The 15,787-nt window shown below is 43.7% G+C and overlaps 1 protein-coding gene across 1 annotated transcript in view; it reads right to left on the bottom strand.

The window, feature by feature from the left end:
- TSPAN3 (tetraspanin 3) overlaps window positions 1-7,397 on the bottom strand; it is a 37,557-nt gene extending 30,160 nt beyond the window's left edge. The window contains exon 1 of the mRNA XM_084640418.1: window positions 7,240-7,397. Coding sequence (XP_084496544.1) covers window positions 7,240-7,317 — 78 coding nt within the window. The 5' untranslated portion in view covers window positions 7,318-7,397. The remainder of the gene's footprint in view (window positions 1-7,239) is intronic.
- Window positions 7,398-15,787: the final 8,390 nt, after the last annotated feature.

Here is a 15,787-nt window from a genome sequence, read left to right as displayed (position 1 = left end):
AGGAGTTGGAAACATTAAAGGCTCTGATCTTGCAATAACTTAAAAACACATGACTATTTAATGGAGTTCAGTGGGACTACTAGTGGGTTTAAAGTTCATAGAATATCAGGGTTGGAAGGGACCTCAGGAGGTCATCTAGTCCAACCCCCTGCTCAAAGCAGGGCCAATCTCCAATTTTTGCCCCAGATCCCTAAATGGCCCCATCAAAGATTGAACTCACAACCCTGGGTTTAGCAGGCCAATGCTCAAACCACTGAACTATCCCTCCCCCCAAGTTGAGCATGTGTATCTTCCCAGGCTCAAGGGCCTACATGTGTTGCCTGATAATCTGTCTCAAAACAAAACAAATGAAATAATTCAAACATGCCATATCAGTTTCAAGAGGACAGTTTTAAAAATGATCAGTTGTTCAAAAAGTTTAAACATGGTTTATGTATACTCTCCCAGAAAATACACACCCTCCTCCCACCAAAAGTGCCCTGCTGATCTTCACTTCCACAGCAGTGGAAACCTCCCCGAGCAACATAAAAGTTTCGCTGGCATAAGCGCTCAAAGCACAGAATTGTGTTGATGGGGGATGCTACCGCCACTCATTTATGGGATTTTATTATGTCAATGGGAGAGCTCTCTCTCATCAGCACAGAGCAGCTACATGAGCAACTTTACAGCAGCATTGGTAGAGCTGTGCCACTGTAAGCTTGCAAGTGTAGACATGGCCCAAGATCATGCAATACTAATAATTTTTAAAAACTACTTTTGCCACTATTGCAGCAGAGTTGTCACAGTGAAAGAACAGATGCAGAGACTGTTCTACTTCTACAGACACTTGAAGAAGCTACACAACAGAAATGCTACTAGAACCAGTTCCCATTTTCCTTAATATTAGTCTCCTTTCCTCACGGAAAGCTGGATTCACGTGGAATGCTGGAGACCTCCAAACAAGAATTAGGTAGCATGTTTCAATGTTCTAATGTGAAAGCATTTAGAAGATACATGCCCCTTCCTTGTTTTTTTTTCTCTGACCTCATTTGTCATGGATTTACATAAGCCACTTATCTGCCTAAGCTCCTAGTATATCAGGAGTCAATAACATACATCATCTCTTCTCCAGACTTTTACCCCCAGTAAATTTGTTTTCTTTTCCTGATTAGAAATATATTATTATAAACAGCAAATATTGTTTGATAAAAATGGCTATTCTCAAACAGTATTTTTCTCTGTATGAGCACATCCTTCTATTCTGAAATATTCCCATTTATAAGTAATCTTAAGTATGTTATCTATTTCCTGAGCTACTCGGCCTCATTTTTTACAACACATCATCATAGGTTATCGGTTCCTCAGGAATACAGGATGTTGACAGAGGGCACTGCATCAGGCAGTGTTCAAATATTTGCCTGCATTTACCACATTCACATTTGGAGTCATTTCTCAGCTTCCACATGGTAATACTGTCACCAATCTTTGCCATACCACCTCTCGCTCTATTCAGAGTACACCAGTGTTGTGGTTTGAAGTCAATGCCTGGAGGGAGTTGTTCTGAAGGAATCAGATTCTCCAGTGTCAGCAGCATTTCCTGCAATTTTATTACTGTGTAGCCTTCCCCAGTGGTATTTTGGGGTAGAGGCAAAGCTGTTTCTGGACTTCAGCCTACTGAGTAAAGAAAAGCATCCATGCAACAGGGGTCTTGGATCATATACCTGTTTTTGTTTTGCCTTTTTACTAAAAAGGCATCCTGCCTCGCTAACAGTGATACAATCCCTGTGAGGCAGTATAGCAACAATCCTTAAAACTACAACTTGGTGCGTTCCCTTATTGTGTGTTTAGTTAGTTCCAGAATCTATTCCATTTACTAAGTCATGCTCATGAGTGTACCATTTACTATCTTAAACTTTAATGAGATTTTAGCATCTCTTTATTCCATTGTAGTTATGTTTAAAATTCTCTGGAAATATTTACTAGTGATTTCCTATTGTTTCTTTCAAAGTTTGGTGGATGCTGTCTAACTTCAGATGTTCAATTATCTGTACTAGCAAAAGCTAAATTCCTTCATAAATATCTGCCATGTCTAAGATTTAGATATTGCTAATCTAGCTTTTCAAAAAGAATGCGCAGTCCTTTGGTTGCACAAGACAATCTTGTGCCATATCGGTGAGATATAGCTTTATAATTTAAAGGCTTTCTTCCTTCATTAATCTCTGGCAAGAAAACATTAATAAGCGGTAGACCAATTCAATATTTACTTATTGGAGGTTGACCCTTCTGAGAGGATCAAGTTGTAACTGATATTTGCTGTTAATGTTCCCTTGTAAGGGTACCTTTAATTTTTTAAGAATGCCTCATATTTATATTTTAGACAATTCATGTTATAATTGGCAGCTAAAATATACCATTTCATATTAAGATGAAATCATCATGCTGGCTTGTTTCAACACCCTAGTTTAACTTAATGCAGTGGTTCTCAAACTTTTATACTGGTGACCCCTTTCACATAGCAAGCCTGAGTGTGACCCCCCCCCCCCCAATTAAAAACACTTGTAAATATATTTAACACCATTATAAAAAGCTGGAGGCAAAGCCGGTTTCGGGTGGAGGCTGACAGCTCATGAACTCTTCCCCCCCACCCCCGTAATAACTTCGCAACCCCCTGAGGGGTCCCAACCCCCAGTTTGAGACCCCCTGACTTAATGCATCTGTCCACAGTATATCGATTCAAGAGACACGTCTGAATTCTTGATCTTCACAGCATGGAGAACAGGCATATCTTGAAAGTTCTGAGCTAGAGGCCTGGAAAGGAGCATGAAGGTTAGTGATGATACATCAAGCTGGCTGTATCACAGCCCTACAAAAAACACTGTCAGTTCATACCAGCTCACCTATCTCCAATTGCTAAAACTTGTCTCAGTGGCAACCTTCTATGAAAAAATAAGGGAATATAGGTTTAGTGGTATCACCAGGATAAAATGAACAAAGAACCCGAATATTGGGGGAGGGGGATGCAGGCTTCCAGGAGAGACTGGACCATTTTTGTTGATAGGTATTCTATGAAAAGTTAATAAAAGCACAGTAAAGTTCCTACAGTGTGTACCAGGAAATAGTAAGAGAGTAACAGAAGTGGCTAGAAGCTTAATGGGGAGGAGGAACGGGCATAGCCATTGGTGACTGGAGACAAAGGCAGCCCTGTGGGTAAAATTAAGTTACTGGATGAAGAACTAGAAGTGGCTGGAGTGGTTACCTGTTAGCAGACTTGATATGTTAGATTCTAGGAAAAGTGAAAGATGGGCAGGGGATTTTATAACATAGGGCTGCAAGAAAATGAACAGCCCATCTCATTTTTCAGTCTTCATTGTTAGTGTTCAGTAGGTGACTCTCTTATTCTACTATAAGAAACAGAAATGCTGCTGATCTGTTCTGCAAATGAGTGATTAGCATTTAGTGATTACATGCTAGCATAACTGACATAAGTGGTAGAAACCAGAAATAGAATAAACTGAAACAGTGAAAACAACACTAAAGTAAACCTTGTCAAGAGTTACAGCAAGATACAAAAGATTCATGCTCATCTCAAGTAGTACATGATCTGTTTCTTCTTAAATGAAACTGTAATGAAATGGAAGAACAAAACCTGGACAGTTTGGGGATACTGAAAATAAGATATTCTCAATGCTATCTGTCAAACATCTAAACATGATACTTTAAGTCCCTCTTCCAGGCCTCACAACAGCTCTTCAAGATCGGCTTAATTCACAAAGTCTCTACTGTCCCCAAACAGCAGAGATTAACTACTGATCAGCCATTAATACTGAAAGACAGAGGCTTGAATTTGAAAAAAAAAGTTGCAAGTTTCTTTTAAGAAAGCATTATCTTCAATGGAGCATAAAATGATCAAGAAAAAAAACATTAAGTGAACTTTGCCCTGGATATGCTGCTCTAGATAGATTAAAACTCACAGGTCCAATACCAGATGCTATATATAGATGAAGAAAGAGGAAGTATTAAAGGGAAAAAAGTGAAAGAATAAGCATTGGCATTAAACACAAGATGGCTGTTTGAACATGAGAAATGGCCCAACAACCAAAAAACCAATGCCACAGAACCAAGTTGAAGATGTGACACAAGATTGTAGAGACAAGTACAAAAAGGTCTTCAGACTACAAAAGTGAAAAGTGAGAGCTTCTCAGATGCAATCATTCTAAACATCGGCAATTGTAAAACATCAGGGGTATTCAAGCACACTATTTAAACTGTATTTAGAAAACAACAATACTCGAGAGTTAACACATTATGGAAGTTCCAATTCCTCAACTACCATGCATCTGCATATTGATGGATAGAAAGTAGTAGAATTTTCGACCCAGTCTCCCTGATGAAAGTTGGTAGACAATCCTCCTGAGAGCTCTACACTGACACCCAACAGCAGTTTGTTATATTTGTATTGAGAATGGACCATGAGGAAAACTGTGATCAAACAATATTTTATGTGCGACTCAGAGTTGGACTAAATTTATAAAACCAATCACAGGAGATTTTAGAGTTATTTGACAGATTGCAGGCTGTAATCTACGGCCAAAGTCTGGAGGATCCAATTAACAGAACTGGAACTACACAAAGATGAAAAATCGAAGATGGCTGAGATAATAAGGAACATATTACTTAACCAACAAAGCTGACCCCAAATATTAATGCAGTATGTTGAGCCCAGAGCAGGAAGCAACAAGTAATATTTAGTTTTCAGAGCAGCAGCCGTGTTAGTCTGTATTCGCAAAAAGAAAAGGAGTACTAATGGCACTTTAAAGACTAACCAATTTATTTGAGCATAAGCTTTCATGAGCTACAGCTCACTTCACTGGATGCATTGGAAGTAATATTTAGATGATGGAACAAAAGCTGAATTTTTTCCTTCTCTTCTGGCATTTAAAGTTGAAGATCCAGATTTTTAATCCCAGAATTGATGTTTGCAAAGGAAGGTATTCTACGATTCCCCATTTTGATGCCACAAACTGTGAAACCAAAATCACGACACAAGCCAGCTGAATTCAAAATTCTGTCATACTTACCCTCTTCTCCAGGCAGCTAAGCATCAATTGATCATATTAGTAGAACTGCCCTGAATGCACTCCCTACCAAAAAATATCCAATTTTTGGGAGCACAAACCCACTGAAATAAAAATGATTAGACATTTTCATATGGTACTAGACACTATTTCACAGCGTTTTAAATGATGCATTCTCAAGTTTCTCAACACAAACCAAGGTAATAGCATTACTGTAAATCAGGAACCTCATAACCCTGCACAGAACGATTCCCATGACAGTAGTCAGCTGTCCAACCACTGTTTAACTTGAACAGTCACTACATAAAATGAGTCACTATACAATTATATACTTGGAGGCAGTAAATGCAAAAAATTCTCTCTCAAGTACATAACATATGAAGACATCACTAAACCTATGATAAGCAGTCATATGACACCACAAACTCAGTTGTGCTCATTCAATAGCTAATCCAATTTATATCTTTAACCAAGTAAGAACAATCTATTTTAAACTCTCTAAAAATACACCAGTTACAACACAATTACATGGGTAGTTACAACCATGTATAACCAATTTCACAGGATGAATATTTGGTTCAAGCTACAGTATATTTAGCATAATACAGAACACAAACCTACCTTTAAAAGCCACACCCAACAATACACTGCTCCAAATGAATAGCGATATTATAGAGGCTATTGTGGCTAAATGGCACATGCATCACTCGATTTAAAAATCAAACAAACCTCAAGTGTATGATTCATCTCAGTGTAAGCAAATCCAGTCAGAAATGCTGGGACAGGAGGCAGCACATATATACAGATTTTGCAGGACCACCCTGGGTCACTAAAATATATATTTAGTGAGAAATTTCATCTTAAACATTTAAGATCAAAACACACACTATGGAACATGGGGATATTAGATTTAGTACCAACCCCATTTTGAAGAGTGAAACTATTTATATCAACGTTATTTGTGTTCTAATATTCCATTACCCACTACCCCTTCCCCTTCCAAAGCCTGAGATTTTTGAACAGCTGGGACAACAATCTTGCATTACTGTAATCCCAGTTCCAATCCATCCATCTGGAAAGCGTGCACTCTAAACACACAACCATATCATTTGTAAATTGTGTTTCCTTTACTTAAGCTAGGGTGTACTGATATAGCCAACATGACACTGTATTTTATGTTAACAATATAGCACAATCTGCCCACATTTATAAACATGGCTTACAAAGATCTACTATTCTACTAACCCAGATAAGCTTTGGTCTTCCTGTCTGCATGGTTTTTAGCTAAAGCAGCTAAGGTTCAGGGGAAGGGTAAAGTACTGCAGTTATTGCAAGAAATTAAAAAAGTCTATGATTAGTTACACTGAGACTATAATGCAAGGGCACATTACTACTTTATGCCACTAAAAGGGTTACAAGGAAATGTGTGTGCCCACCTGCCCCCAACCATACATTATTTGGGATATAGTCCCTAGCTAGATAGTTGGAAATTAATGATCACAAACAACACTGAGAAAAGTGAATGAATTCAGCAAAGAGAGCTAAAAAACAAAAACTTCATAACCAGGCCCAAATCAAGTACGGTTTTTCGGAAACCTCTTAGGGTACCTCTCAGATCCCTATCACCCTGCAGCCCACCTATCACATTAATTTGCATTTACTGAATCTTTGTGACCCAAAACTGGAAAAGGTATCTTGTAAGCGACATAACTTATTTAGAAAGCAGAAGATGAGTGTTTTCAGCCTCTCCCCTCCAAGGGGAGGCCTGGGGGGGTTTATCTGCTGGAAGGCAGTGTGAGCAGTGACACAGCCCGGTCAGTCACCAGCATTATTCACCCTCCCGTCAGCCCTCGGCGCCGTCAGCACGGCACAGCCCCGACAGGGCTACAGCGCGGGGGCTCCCAAGCCCGCGTCCGACTAGACACCCCAGCTCAGGGCAGCCCCCAGCACCCCGCCAAGCTACACGAGGGCGCTGCCCCCGCGCTAGACCCCCGTCTCCTGCCCGCCCGGGGGAAGGTTCTACCCGGCCCGGAGCTGAGCCCCACCGCCGAAGATCCGAGGAGGGGGGCCTGGGACTGAGGGGAGCGAGTCAAGAACCCCTCGGCCCCCAGCCCCACCGCAGGCACCGAGCCCCTCGCAGAGAGTAAGCGCGTCAGCCCAGGCCCGCAGGGACCCCCCGGCTCACCCAGAAGATGAGGTTGAGGAAGACCAGGACGGTTTTGGAGGAGGTGATCCCGCACTGCCCCATCACTCCGGCGCCCATCCGCTGCTGCCCCTCTCCGCTCCGCCGCTGCCAGCTGGCCCGCCTGCCTCACGTGACCCCCGGGAAGGTACAAGCAAGGAGCCTAAGATGGCGGCTGCCTTTGTCACATGATGGGGGAGGTACCTAAGATGGCGCCCCCTTCTGCTCTTAAAGGAGCCGCAACCCTGTTGGCGGGGAGGGGGGTAAGGTATGGATGTAAGGAATGAAAGAGCGTGTCAGTCAAACAGACACCCACCCTTATCGTACGCCCATGCCCCATGACATGACACGACACCCATGAAAGGCCCTGAGTCGGGGGTGTCCAAGAATGGCCGGGGGGCATATGATGTGACACAAAGGTGCAGTCAGGGTGGGCAAGGACAGGGCAGCTGGTTGAGCGCAGCCCTGCACTGGGTGCCTGCCTAGGAGCAGCAGGCAGGACATGGGGCCCTGTATCACCAACCCAGTGCAGGCAGTAAGCCTGAGTCTGGTCTCTAAAATCGTGAGGTTAGCTTAAAAATCATAGGTTTCAGAGTAACAGCCGTGTTAGTCTGTATTCGCAAAAAGAAAAGGAGTACTTGTGGCACCTTAGAGACTAACCAATTTATTTGAGCATGAGCTTTCGTGAGCTACAGCTCACTTCATTGGATGCATACTGTGGAAAGTGTAGAAGATCTTTTTATATACACACAAAGCATGAAAAAATACTTCCTCCCAACCCACTCTCCTGCTGGTAATAGCTTATCTAAAGTGATCACTCTCCTTACAATGTGTATGATAATCAAGGTGGGCCTTTCCAGCACAAATCCAGGTTTTCTCACCCCCCACAAACCCACTATCAGATGTCAATAATTATAACATTCATAACCAGTCGGAGAAGACTTCAATCTCTCTGGTCACGCGATTACAGACATGAAAGTTGTTATATTACAACAAAAAAACTTCAAATCCAGACTCCAGCGAGAAACTGTTGAATTGGAATTCATTTGCAAATTGGATACAATTAATTTAGGCTTGAATAGAGACTGGGAGTGGCTAAGTCATTATGCAAGGTAACCTATTTCCCCTTGTTTTTTCCTAACCCCCCCCTCCAGACGTTCTTGTTAAACCCTGGATTTGTGCTGGAAATGGCCCACCTTGATTATCATACACATTGTAAGGAGAGTGATCACTTTAGATAAGCTATTACCAGCAGGAGAGTGGGGTGGGAGGAGGTATTTTTTCATGCTTTGTGTGTTTATAAAAAGATCTTCTACACTTTCCACAGTATGCATCCGATGAAGTGAGCTGTAGCCCACGAAAGCTTATGCTCAAATAAATTGGTTAGTCTCTAAGGTGCCACAAGTACTCCTTTTCTTTTTTCTTAAAAATCATGTGATTTAAAACATAATGAAGTTTGGGTTCTGTTAGCTGACTTCTCGGTTCTGCGCTTTTAGCACACACCCAGGTCATGGTTTAAAGCTTTTCTCCGCACCCAGGAGGAATAGAAAATGCCTTTGGTTAAAGTGAAGTTTCTCCCATAATCCCCTGCCTCCAGGAGAGGAGGCTTTAAGGAAAGTATTGTGGGAACTAGCAGTACGGGAGAAGCTCAAGGAGGTTTTGAGGTTAAGGCATGGGAGTGGGATTCAGGAACTCAGTAGAGAGAGGGTGGACCAGTTGTTATGGTGTTAGCCTGGGATGTGCGGCATTGCCAAGCACAGATGTTCAAAAATAATGAGTCAGCTCTCCTGAGAATCATGAGATTGGCTTGAAACTCATATGAGATTTTTAAAAATATTTTGGAGGGAAGGCGTTAATTTGTCCTCTAGTGTTGGAACTTTTAGAATTCACATTAACCTACCTTTTTTCTGCAACCAAGAGGGCAAGAAAGGAAAGATTCTTAAGTACCCTGAGGCTTTAAGAGAATATGAAATAGTGCAAGTCTCTCTGAGCCTCTGCTACCCATCTGTAAAATCAGGGATGTAGTGTGGATAAGTACATGAAAGATAGTGAGACACTCAGGGTGGGCTCCACAAAGGTAACTGGGTGCTAAATCCCAATTTTAGGCACCCAAGACCTGTTTTTAGGCACCATTGCAATGCACAAAACTCCCGCTTGGCTGTTGCCTAACACTGTAGGCGTCTAAACTCACTCAGCACCTAAGTTTTTGCCTCTGTGCATGCACGCTGCTGCCTCACTCTCAGCACCTGAGGGACTATCTCCTTGAGCCCCAGAGCAATTCACACAGCACGGGAAGATAAGCATTCGGCTCCTCAAAGTCATGCATGGGCCCACATCTGCTAGTAGTGCTCAGAGGCCACCTACTGGATCAGGCTCTCAAGCAAGCTCACACAAACAGATGTGGGGAGAAGGAGAAGGAGCTCTCTCCTTCTCCCCGTCGAGACATGCAGCCCTGGGGCTGGAGAAGCTCTCTCTGTCCCCACCGCAGCCCTGGGGTCAGAGGAACTCTGTGACACTGCTGCAGCCAAGTACTTGTGAATACATTTATTCAGATGGCTCCATGGTGCATGGATTTTCATTGAAATGGTGCATGTACTGCTGTTTATTTCCTTGCATATGATGTATGTGCATGTGTTGATATGGTATAACATACCCCTCCAAAAGGGGTGAAGTTTAACCCCCTGAGGAGAAGGTATTTGAATAGCGATCTACGACTGCTCACATGTGCTCTAACCACTAGGCTATGGAATGTACTAATATACAGTGGCTCCCTGAATCTCTTCTATTGAAGTTGTTCCACTTTAATTAAGTAAGTATTAATTAGGCCAGTAAAAAAAATTAGAATGGCTGTATAGCCTAGTGGTTAGGGCACATGCTTGAAAGGTGGCCGATCCCTATTCAAATCCTTCTGTTGGGGACACTGGGGCATGGCCACTAGGTAACTTGAGAGGATGGAATTGAATTGGCTGGCTATATGGATACTTAGAGCAGCTTGCTATTGGATAAGTATGCTGGGAAAAAGGATGTATAAAAGCCTGTGTAACTTCCTGCTCTGTGTACAGGATTTGAGATTCAAATCTCCCTGTACCTTTTTGAAGCTTCAAATAAACTTTTCTGCTTCTCCACCCCGTTGTGATTGTTGGGTGTAGCACACTGGGTAGCAAACCAACTCAAGCTGTTGTTCAGTAATGGTAAATAAAGCAGCTTTATATATAGTTTAACAAATAATACAAAAAACAAGAAAACTAGCTGGAAACTGAATTGGCTGGCTATATGGATACATAGGGCAGCTTGCTATTAAATAAATATGCTAAAAAAAATGTATAAAAGCCTGAGTAACTTCCTGCTCTGTGTACAAAATTTAAAATTCTATTCTCCCTGTACCTTTTTAAAGCTTCAAATAAACTTTTCTGCTTCTCCACCCCATTGTAATTATTAAGTGAAGCACACTGGGTAACGAACCCCTGCTGTTGTTTTGCCTCTCGGCACTGTGTGCCGGCAACAGCTTTTGGCGTCCCTGGGTGGGCGACGAGGCTGCTATTTAGCCTTGCCTGGACCCCTCCTGGAGGTTGAGGATTGCGGCGAGAACCGGTCCCTTGGACATAGGGGAGGAGCAGCTGCGGGTGACGGTGAGGAACCAGTCCCTTGAATAAGGTAGGAACCTTTTGAAATCCGGATTGTATGCCCTGTTGGAACCTGGGGACACCCAGAGTTACCCTGTAGGTATGGGACAGGGGCAGAGCTCGGGGGTTAGGGCACGGTGTACGCCCCTAGAATGGATTCTAGCAAACTGGAAGGTATTTGGTGCGAATCTGATGATTAAAAGTCAATTAAAACGATTCTGTACAGTTGACTGGCCTCAATATCAACTAGAGGACCAGGAGTGGTGGCCACCAAAGGGTCAATTAATTACAACACAATCCTTCAATTAGTTTTGTTTTGTCAGTAAATAAGTAAATGAAATAAACATTTGTATGCACAAGCATTTATAGCTTTAAAAAATAGAACAGAGTTGTAATTCTGAAGAGCTGTAATTTGACTCCGACTGGTTCGGTAGTAGCTAATGTTAGTCCCCAGACCCCCACCCCCACTGTAATGGCAGAGCCGGTGTCCCCTTCGGCCCCCACACCCCCACCTTATAGGGGTAGGATGCCTCGGGTTACAGAGATTGCCCCCTCGGTGGGACTCTATCCTTTAATTACCGAGACTGTTGTGGCTTGCCCAGGGGCAGACGGACCTCAGGCTACCACTATGCAAGTTTACACCCATGTGCCATTCAATCCAATAGACCTAGCAGCTTTTAAAACACAGGCTGGGGAATTCTCCATGAACCCAAGCCGGTTTATTTCAGTCTTTGAGGAGTGCCTCAATAGTCACAAGCCGGATTGGGACAACTGTAATATCCTCCTGAGAACCCTGTTGTTTGAGGTGGAGAGGAATCAGGTTACAGCTAAGGCAAGGGGAGCGTCAGCTTTCAAGCAAAAAAAAAAAGGAAGCTATCTGTCAAGTCCCTACCCCAAGCACTTGTAAGCGGCTCAGGGCATTTCTGGGTATGGCAGGCTTTTGCAGGATCTGGATCCCAGAGTTTGGACTATGGGCTAAACCCCTGTACGACTATGTAAAAGAAGCAGATCATAACCCCTTCTATTGGACCCCAGAGGCTGACAGGGCATTTAAAATCTTTAAAAAAGGTTAATAAAAGCCCCAGCTCTGGGCCTGCCGGATCTCTCTAAGCCGTTTCAGTTGTATGTACATGAACAAAAGGGGGTGGTCCTAGAAGTGCTCACACAGCTGTTAGGAGCATGGAGACGTCCTGTGGCTTATTTTTCTAAGCAACTGGATCAGGTTGCAAAGGTTGGTTGCAGCTACTGCCCTAGTGCTTGAGGAAGCCAAGAAGCTAACATTGAAAGGGGTTATGCAAATCTATACTCCCCATATGGTCCGAGCCTTATTGAATGCAAAAAAAGGGCTTTGGCTCACCCAGGCTCGGATTGCTTGGTATCAGGCTAAGCTGTTAGAGAACTCTGAAGTCACCTTACAGCCTTGCCCCTCCCTTAACCCAGCCACCCTCTTGCCAGAAACAGAGGAACAGAAACATGACTCTTTAAAAATCATAGATGCCCAGTACTCCAGCCGTCCGGATTTAAAGGATGTACCCCTCCCAAATGCAGATTATGAGTGGTACACTGATGGTAGCAGTACTGTAATAAATGGCCAAAGGAGGGTGGGTTATGCTGTTGTGACCCTCCATGACACTGTGGAAGCTGAAGGTTTGCCTGCTGGGACCTCTGCCCAGTTTGCCAAACTAATAGCCCTGACCCATGCACTTGAACTGTCAAAAAAAAAGCGGGTCAACATTTTTACTGATTCAAAGTATGCTTTTGGTGTGCTGCATGCTCATGCTGGCCTATGGAAGCAGAGGGGAATGCTGACAGCCCAAGGCTCCCCAGTCAAGTACGGGCCCCAGATCCTCCAGCTCCTAGATGCCATACAACTCCCCTCGGAAGTGGCGGTGGTACACTGTAAAGCCCATCAAAGGGAAAATCAAGATGTGGCCAGAAGTAACGCCCAGGCAGATAGAGAGGCTAAGCATGCTGCCACCCTGCCATCCCCTCACACTGAGAACGCCCATATGCATGCCCTTATCCCATCAGTAGGGGAGCTTCCAACCCCTCAGTACTCTGGGGAGGAGAGACAGCTAGAACTGACAAACTCGGTCTCCGAGGAAAGGAGGGATGGCTCCATTCCCCAGAAGGGAAGGTCCTCTTACCAAAGGGCCTGATTCGGCCGGTGCTGCAGAAACTACATCAAACCACTCATGCTGGCAGGGAAGCACTTATCCAACTAATGGGAAAATACTTTATCACTTCCGGAGTCCGACCCCTGGCTGCCCAGGTACAAGCAGACTGCTTAGTCTGCCAAAAAAATAACCCCCGACCAGGACATCCTGTGCCACCAGCTGCCCTAGAACCCACTCCAGGCCCTGGACAAGTGTGGCAAATAAACTTTACTGAGTTTCCCTGGACGCAATGGTTCAAATATCTCCTTGTCATAGTGGATCGGTTCAGCGGATGGCCAGAAGCCTTCCCATGCTGTAATTGCACTGCCAGAACAGTGGCCCTTAAGTTTGTTAAGGAGATCATTCCTCGCTTTGGACTCCCCCTCTGGATGGAATCTGACAACGGGACACACTTCACGTCAAAAATCATCCAAAGCATCTCAAATGCCTTACAGATCCCCTAGAAACTCCATACGCCCTGGAGACCACAAGCCAGTGGTGTAGTGGAGCGTACCAATCAGATCCTTAAACGGCATCTCTCAAAAGTGTGCCAAGAAGCCTCACTGCGATGGTCTGATGCTTTGCCCCTCGTCCTACTCCGTATCCACATTCTCCCAAAGGGTAAATTAGGGCTTAGTCCCTTTGAAATTATGTTTGGAAGGGCACGGCCTATGAATGGCACCCCGGTTCTGTCAGGGGAATGGGAGTTGGGTAATGGTTTTTTGTCTGAGTATATGTGTTCCCTGTCTACTGTTCTCTTGTCTCTTCACAGGTATACCAAGTATTCCCAGCCTCTCCCCTTGGACTCTCCCGTCCACTCCTTATAGCCCGGTGACTCTGTGCTTGTTCGTACCTGGAAAGACGAGCCTCTCCAGGAAAAGTGGAAAGGACCCTATACCATCCTGCTGATCTCCCATACAGCGGCAAAAATCGAGGGACACAAGAACTGGATCCATCACTCTTGTCTGAAGGCAGTACCCGCCCCCTCGTCAGCAGAACAGTGGACCGTCCAACCTGCTGACTCCTCATCTAGTAACAATCTTGGGTTAAAGCTACTATTTAAAAGACACAAATAGCGGGGACCTTAATGCTAAAATGGGCCCACCCAGGAACTAAAGACCCTGGATTAAAAACACTCTGGTAATAATTAATTGGGTAACATTGTTATTCTCTGCATTGGTATTTCCAAACTGTGCATATCGGAATCATAACTCCTTTGTTTTGCTTGCGCACCATGTTGCTACTTTAATAAACCAGATTGATTGCTGGGTATGTGCTCCAACTCCACTCTCCCCCAAAACGGAATGCCCCTTGACATGCTGCCCCTGACCCTAGCAGAATTAGCTGCCACCAAAGAGCAGGAAAGAACGGACTCGCTGTTCTGGAACAAGACTTCTTTACAGCAAGCCACCTATCAGGACCAGGAGTATTCAGTTGGAGTACTCACTGAGGGAGTATTATGTTTTACCCGAAACCAATCTGATCACTATGGGTGTCCTGTGGGAAAAAGCTCCTGTGTTATTACACAGTGGGCTGAAGGGTATTGGATAAAGACCAAAAGGGGAGGCCAGCAGTGTGGGTGTAATGGTTCCTCCCCTTTTAGGGAAACTCTTAGAAATAATCTTACCACAAAAAAAAGGTTTGAAAATATAACTTGCCGTCCAGTTAATATCTCCAATGTAGCAAGCCAATGGTGGGTTTGTAGTGGTCCCTATGGCGAGTATAATTTAAATGGCACAGTTAGAAACGCCCCCGCTTGTACCCAATCAGAAAAATGGAATGCCCCCTTAGGGGCATATAAACTGTTTAAAAAAACAGCCAAAGCAGCCTTAAATATCCCAGGAATCCCCTTAAGAAACAGTCCTTACTGGGCCCTACAGGGTCACTATTTTGTATGTGGCCAAAAAGCTTACAAGGTGCTGCCAGCCAACTGGACAGGTAGCTGTTATATAGCTCATGGCGTTCCTCATCTTTCCATAACTGCCACACTGCCCAAAAAAAAAAAATTAAAAATGCCCGAAACACCTCTGTTAAGTCACAAAAAAAAAAAAAACCCTGCGGCAACTAACTATGGTATTAAAGGGCAATGTAAAAAATTCCCTCACAACCGAGAAGCTTGTAGGGTGCTCTGTACTGGAAATAGCGCCACTGTTTACTGGGCCAGCCATGGCATGCATAGGCCGCTATACTGCAAGGCTGCAAATGGTACTTAAAAAAGTTGCCTTAAAGTTAAAGGACTCAGTTAGTAATTTAGAGTCAGCAATAAAAACATTAAATAAAAAGGTACAGCAGCTCAGGACGTTTTCCCTCCAAAACAGGCTGGCTTTGAACTATCTCTTGGCATCCCAAGAAGGAGTTTGTGCCCTTGTCGGGCCCCAATGTTATATATATGTAAATAATAGCAATTATAAAATCTATAAAAAGGTGGTACAGGCTAAGGCCCATGCCTGAGCTGAAGCACAGGTTGCCTATACTGCCCCCGAGAGCGATTGGTTGCAAACCTTGTTTTCAGGCTGGGGTTTGTCATTTTGGCTTGGTGGTTTATTTAGCCTGTTATTGAAACTTCTCTTTCCTATATTGCTTATATTAATGCTATTATGCTGTGCAGTATCATGTGTCAGGGCCCTTTTGCAAAAGTTAATAAGTCATTCTCTTCAGGGCTATCACAAAGTGCTTATGCAAAGTCCTATTATAAAAAAATAAGTAGCCCAAGTAAGAAAACTCAGAGCCAAGGCTGTTGAGTGTTCTCAAAGGAGGGAGTTGTTGGGGACA

Source organism: Lepidochelys olivacea (genome assembly GCF_965140295.1).
Source record: "Lepidochelys olivacea isolate rLepOli2 genome assembly, chromosome: 10".
In the NCBI taxonomy this organism is placed as follows: Eukaryota; Metazoa; Chordata; order Testudines; family Cheloniidae; genus Lepidochelys; species Lepidochelys olivacea.
This window is presented reverse-complemented; position numbering and strand designations above follow the sequence as displayed.